We start from the raw sequence: 6,572 nt of genomic DNA, 5'->3' as shown, positions 1-6,572 counted from the left end.
AGGGAGATGAACCCCGATATATGGCTCGAAGATTTTAGGCTCGCCTGCTGAGCCAGAGGGGTGGATGATGACCTTTTCATCATTCAGTATCTCCCCATCTGCATAGGGGAACATGTTCGAGCATGGCTCGAATTCCTCCCGCACGACAGCATCCACGACTAGGCGGACCTCAAGAGGATCTTTGTCGAAAACTTCTAGGGGACGTACGTCCACCCTGGGAACTCCTGGGACCTCAAGAGCTGCTAGCAGGAGCACAGCGAGTCCCTATGGGATTACATCCATAGGTTCTCCCAATGATCCAACTCCCTCCCTGATGTTGTCGACGCAGATATCATCAGCGCATTCCTCTCTAGGATGACCTGCGAGTCCCGGATCCACAAGCTTGGCTGCCTAAAGCCCCGTACCACCCGCGACCTACTAGACGTCGCCATGAACCACACCTCTAGCGAGGAGGTGGTCAGAGCGGTCTTCAATGGAGGCTAGGACAATGGCAAGGCCAAGCGCGAGGACCAAGACAAGGGCCCCTCGACGCAGAGGGGCAAGAAGAACAAAAAGGATCGATGCCGATTGGACAACACCGCGTTGGTCGCCGTAGCTGATCGCACGGGCAAACAGCCCCAGTAGGGCCTGCCTGACCACTTCAGCAAGCTCATGGATAGCCCGTGCACCAACTATGCCTACCCCGTCAAACACCTCTACAAGGACTGCGAGCTCCTCAAACGTTTCCTACGACAGGCCGGCGGACCAAAAGGAGACGGCAAGGAGGCGGCAGCCAAGAAAGGGGGCATGGCAGGCAAGGACAGGGACAGCTTCCCCGACCCCGAGGAATGCATCATGATCTTCGGCGGATCTGAGGCCATCTACTCCGAGCGCCAGCAAAAGGTATGCTACAGGGAGGCATGCACCGCCGAGATGGCCGTCCCCTCCTTCCTTAGCTAGTCGGAATCTCCGATCACCTTCGATTAGAGAGACCACCCCTCGCATGTCGCGAGACCGGGATGCTACCCGCTCATCGTTGACCCCATCATCCGCAAGAAGCGTCTCACTAAGGTGCTGATGGACGGAGGCAGCGGCCTCAACATCCTCTACGTCGACACCCTCGACACCATGCGCAACACCCGGATGGAACTCTGCCCAGCCGACTCTCCCTTCCATGGGGTGATCCCAGGAGCATAGGCATACCCGCTCGAGCAGATCGACCTGCCCGTCATGTTTGGCAACCAAGCCAACTTCTGCTTGGAGGTCATCACCTTTGAAGTGATGGACTTCCTATGGTCCTACCACACCATCTTGGGGTGGCCATGCTACGCCAAATTCATGGCAATCCCTAACTACACCTACCTCAAGCTGAAGATGTCAGGACTGAACGATGTCATCACCATGAGCAGTGCCTTCTCGCATGCCTTCACATGCGACCATGAGCATTTCGAGCTCGCCACCATGGTGGTCAACTCGTCCGAGCTCCCACGGCTCGGGGAGTCATCGACCCCAGCAGTCCCAGACTGCAACAAACCAGCCTCTTCGATGGCCTTTCGTCCACTCGAGGAAACCAAGGCGGTGGGGATCGACCCCACTGACCCAACCAAGACGGTGCAGATCGGGACCCACCTCCCGGCCAAATAGGAATGCGAGCTCATCGACTTCCTACGCGCCAATCGCGATGTCTTCGCATGGTAGCCTTCTGATATGCCGGGCATACCGCGGGAGGTCGCCAAGCACGCACTGCGCCTCATCCCAGTCTCGAAGCCTGCCAAGCAGTGCCTGTGTCGCTTCGACAACGAGAGGAGCAGGGCCATAGGCGAAGAGATCACCAAACTCTTGGCAGCCGGATTCATTAGAGAGGTATTCCACTCCGACTGGCTCACCAATCCTGTTCTTGTTAAAAACAAGACCGGGAAATGGAGAATGTGCGTTGATTATACTGGCCTCAATAAAGCGTGTCCAAAGTATCACTTTCCATTGCTGCGCATAGACCAGATTGTCGACTCCACCTCAGGTTGCGAGATCCTCTCCTTTCTGGATGCCTACTCGAGCTATCACCAGATCACGATGAAAGGGTCTGATCAGCTCGCAATCTCATTCATTACCTCGTATGGTTCGTACTGCCAAGTAACCATGCCTTTCGGCCTGAAGAATGCTGGTGCCACCTACTAAAGGTACATGTAGCAATGCTTCGCCGACCAAATCGACCCGCTCGATCAGTCTGATCAAGCCGAGTGGCCAAAATCAACAATCGCCGTCTATGTTGATGACATAGTGGTCAAAACGGCTCAAGTTTGTGACCTGATCGCAAACTTGGCCGTGACATTCATGAACCTCTGAAGGTTCAACATCAAGCTGAATCCCAAAAAATATGTTTTAGGGTTTTGAACGGGAAGCTGCTTGGATACATTGTGTTCGAGCGCGGCATCGAGGCCAACCCCGAAAAGATCACGGCCATCTCCAACATGGGCCCTATATGCAATGTCAAAGGCATACAAAGGCTCACCGGCTGTCTGGCTGCCCTTAGCCGATTCATCTCCCGGCTCGGCGAACGGGGGATGCCACTCTACAAGCTCCACAAAAAGACGGACGCCTTCGTCTGGACTGAGGAAGCTCAATAGGCTCTAGAGAGAGAGAGTCAAAATGACACTGACATCGGCCCTGATCCTCGTCACTCCCGAACGGGGAGAACTCCTCCTCCTCTACGTCGTAGCGAGCAACCATATGGTGAGCACCGCCCTGGTCATCGAAAGGGAGGAGCCGAGACACCACCTTAAGGTCCAGCGACCCATATACTTTGTCGGGGAGGTACTCACCGACCCCAATGTCTGATACCCCCAAGTGCAGAAACTCTTATACGCCGTGCTGATGGCGACCCGGAAGCTACTGCACTACTTCACCGACCACGAAGTCGCGGTCGTCACTTTGTACCCGCTCGGAGACATCGTCCGCAACCGCGATGCTGCGGGATGGATCTCCAAATGGGCACTTGAGCTCATGGGCCACGACATCAGGTATATCCCTCATACCATTATTAAGTCTTAGGCTCTCGTGGACTTTATCGCTGAATGGATGGAAGTCCAGCTACTGACCCTAGACGTCACCCATGAGTACTAGACGATGTACTTCGACGGATCCGTCATGGCACCCGGCTCAGGGGCTAGAGTGGTTCTGATCTCCCCAGACGGGAGTAGGCTCTGCTACAACATCTGCCTCCACTTTTCAGCCTCAAACAATGTCGCGGAGTATGAGGCCCTTATGAACGGTCTACGCATCGCCATCGAGCTTGGTGCTACGCGACTCTACGTTCGTGGTGATTCAGAGCTGGTCGTCGACCAGGTCATGAAGGAGTCCTCCTATAAAAGCCCCCTCATGATAGCATACTGCCAAGAGGTGTGCAAGCTCGAGGACAAATTCTAGGGGATCGAGCTACATCACGTCCTCCGAAAGGACAACGATGCCGCCGATTTTCTTGCAAAATTAGCCGCCAGGCGGGATCCATCCCCAAGCGGGGTCTTCATCAATGACGTCCACGAGCCATCTGTCGCATCCTAGAAGGTCTGATCTAGGCACACCCCGACGCCCAGCCGGCGCCTGGGGGCTCTGACCCCGACGCTAAGCCAGCGCCCGGGGGCTCCGACCCCAATGCCAAACCGGCGCTCGGGGGCTCCGACCCCAGTACCTCCATGTCGACGTTGCCCGCCAACGTCACCATGTTGGCACTCGATCAAACCGACTGGCGAGCACCGCTACTCGCCTACCTCCTCGAGGAGGTTCTCCCACCCGAAAGGACTAAAGCCCGATGGATCGCTCAATGCGCCAAGACCTTCGTCGCGCTCGGTGACAAACTCTACAAACAAAGTCCATCGGGGGTGCTCATGAAGTGCATCCCTATCAACCAGGGGAAGCAGCTCCTACTTGAGGTCCATGCCGGGATCTACGGACATCACATTGCCCCAAGGTCGCTGGTCAGAAAGGCCTTTTGCCAAGATTTTTACTGGCCCACCGCGCTACGAGATGCAGAGGAGGTCGTCCACAGGAGTGAATGATGCCAGTTCTACGCTCGGCAAACCCATTTGTCGGCACAGGAGCTCCAAACCATCCCCATCACCTAGCCGTTCATGGTCTGGGGCCTCGACATGGTGGGACCCCTCAAAAAGGGCTCAGGTGGCTTCACTCACCTGCTCGTAGCGGTTGACAAGTTCACCAAATGGATAGAGGCCAAGCCCATCACCAACATCCGCTCGGAAGAGGCGGTCAAATTCTTCCTCAATGTCATCTACCGGTTCGGCGTTCCTAACTGCATCATCATTGACCACAGGACTAACTTCACCGGGAAGAAGTTCCTGGACTTCAGTGATGGATACGGCATCAGGATCGACTGGCCTCGGTCAGACATCCACGTACTAATGGTCAGGTCGAGCGTGCCATCGGCATGGTCCTCCAAGGACTTAAGTCGTGCATCTTCGACCGACTCAACAAGTACGCCGGGTGATGGGTTGCAAAGGTCCCAGCAATCCTCTAGAGCCTGAGAATGACCCTGAACCAATCCATAGGATTCACACCCTTCTTCCTGGCCTACGGAGCTAAAGCAGTGATGCCCTCCAACCTCGACCATGGCGCCCCAAGAGTGAAGGCTTTCGATCACGACCGAGACGTAGAGGCTCAGCAAGACGCAGTCGACCTACTCAAGGAGGCCCACGAGATGACCGTCATCCGCTCCACTCGCTACCAGCAAACTCTCCGCAGGTACCATGAAAGGAAGATCAGGGGGAGGATCCTCGAAGTCGGTGATCTCGTGCCCTGGAGGACCCAATCAATGAAGGAGAAGCACAAACTCTCTCCACCATGGGAAGGACCCTATACGGTGACCGAAGTGATCCAACCAGGAACCTACTGACTGAAGGACGACAATGGCAACATTCTTAGCAACACTTGAAACATTGAACAGCTACGCCATTTTTTCCTCTAAATTCGGTCTTACCACTTTTTATTCAACACTTGCTCCTATAAAGCACCCCAGCCCGAACACTTTCAGCCCAGGTCGCTCGGGGGCTCCATGAGGGTATAATACTAAGTACTACCTCTCTTCTTCTACTATCACATGGTAAAAACTTTGTCCCCGAACAAAAGCGCATTCCATTCCTTTGATTACCCAACGTAACTTTGTTCTTACTCCCAACTGAACGCACCCCACCACGACCTACGGTTACGAGCAGTCGAGCCCCGCGAGCCATGCCTAGGTTCATAAAAGCTGTAGCCTACGGAACGAATAGGCAGGTGCGAAAAAGAAAGGATAAAAACAAAGCTATGCTAGGATAAAAAAACAAGGAATGGATAGTGATTCTATCACAGCAACAGAACTGATGTATTTCATTGATACAAAAATTGTTCACACGGGGGCTCACCCACGAACTCAACGATTACATTTTCTGACTACTTCTACTCCAAATACTACTATGGCCGCTCGACGGCATCGGATGACGCCAAAGGAGAGGCCACGGCACACGCCGCCGGACATAACCACCGCCGCAAGGGCCCCACCCGGTTCCACTCCTTCGACTTCGGCGAGCGCAACGGGTACCTCAAGGGACCGCCTGGTTCCGCTCCCTCGACTTCGGAGAGCGCAATGGGTACCTCAAGGGCGTCGCACCCATAGATGCTCAGCAGAAGAGCATGTAGCTCCTGACCTTCTCATGCAGTCAAGGCAGCTCCTAGGCAGGGACGCTGCCCGCCAAGGTATGGCCACCGTGGCTAGAAGATATCTCATCAAACTTTACGAACTGGCCAACCTGAGCAACTGCAAGGGCGAAACCTCCCACCGGCTCAGTCCCGAGCGTCTTCCTCTCCGACAAGGCTCGCTCGAAGAAGACTCACTGAAAGGAGTCCACGTATGGCTCCATCCCGACGAAAGCCTCGCAGATGGTGATGAAGCCGGCGACGAACGTCACCCTCCAGTGCGCCACCTCCTTTGGTGGAACCAGCCCCTTCTCGGCAAAGGCGGCCAGCACCATCTCATCAACATTGGGGGACCTCCAACTCGACATCGCGCTCCAGAATCACGAATGGGTCTATGAGTTCTTTTTTCCTTCTCCCTTCCCCTATTTAAAGAAAAGGCAAAGCAGTTGTGGAAAGGCGAAAGGATTGGGGTGAGAAACCCTCTCCCTTCCCCCATTCAATGCGGATGGGAAATAATGGGACGCACCCTGACCGATGGGACGCAGACTGATCAACAAAACGACGCCTGGTCAGACGGTACGTGGCCTGGGTATGGCCCACCACTACCGCACGACCAGGCGCGAGAAACAAAGTGCCACCATGCGCAGGCGGCTCTCCACGTTCCCAGGCGGGACTTGAAAAAACCCAAACAACGGGATCTCCGCCAGGAGAGACCATCGGGCTTCCTAAGTTAATCAAACAGCTCAAGAAAACACCGAGAGATAGGTAAGGGACAAAGGGACACCCCATGTGGGCCATGCCAACTCCGTCATGAACGACGAGGATGGATCCCGGTCGGACATTTCCGATTGGAGCTCTTCAAACCCCGTCTCTCGAGTCATCAAGGTATATATATATATATATATATATAT

At 54.8% G+C, this 6,572-nt stretch overlaps 1 protein-coding gene across 1 annotated transcript; it reads left to right on the top strand.

The window, feature by feature from the left end:
* Positions 1 to 1,209: 1,209 nt before the first annotated feature.
* On the top strand, positions 1,210 to 1,623 carry LOC136465335 (uncharacterized). Its single transcript, XM_066464107.1, has one exon. The coding sequence runs from the start codon at positions 1,210 to 1,212 to the stop codon at positions 1,621 to 1,623; it is 414 nt and encodes a 137-aa protein (XP_066320204.1).
* Positions 1,624 to 6,572: the final 4,949 nt, after the last annotated feature.

This window comes from Miscanthus floridulus, chromosome 7 (assembly GCF_019320115.1).
Source record: "Miscanthus floridulus cultivar M001 chromosome 7, ASM1932011v1, whole genome shotgun sequence".
NCBI classification, from domain to species: Eukaryota; Viridiplantae; Streptophyta; class Magnoliopsida; order Poales; family Poaceae; genus Miscanthus; species Miscanthus floridulus.
This window is presented reverse-complemented; position numbering and strand designations above follow the sequence as displayed.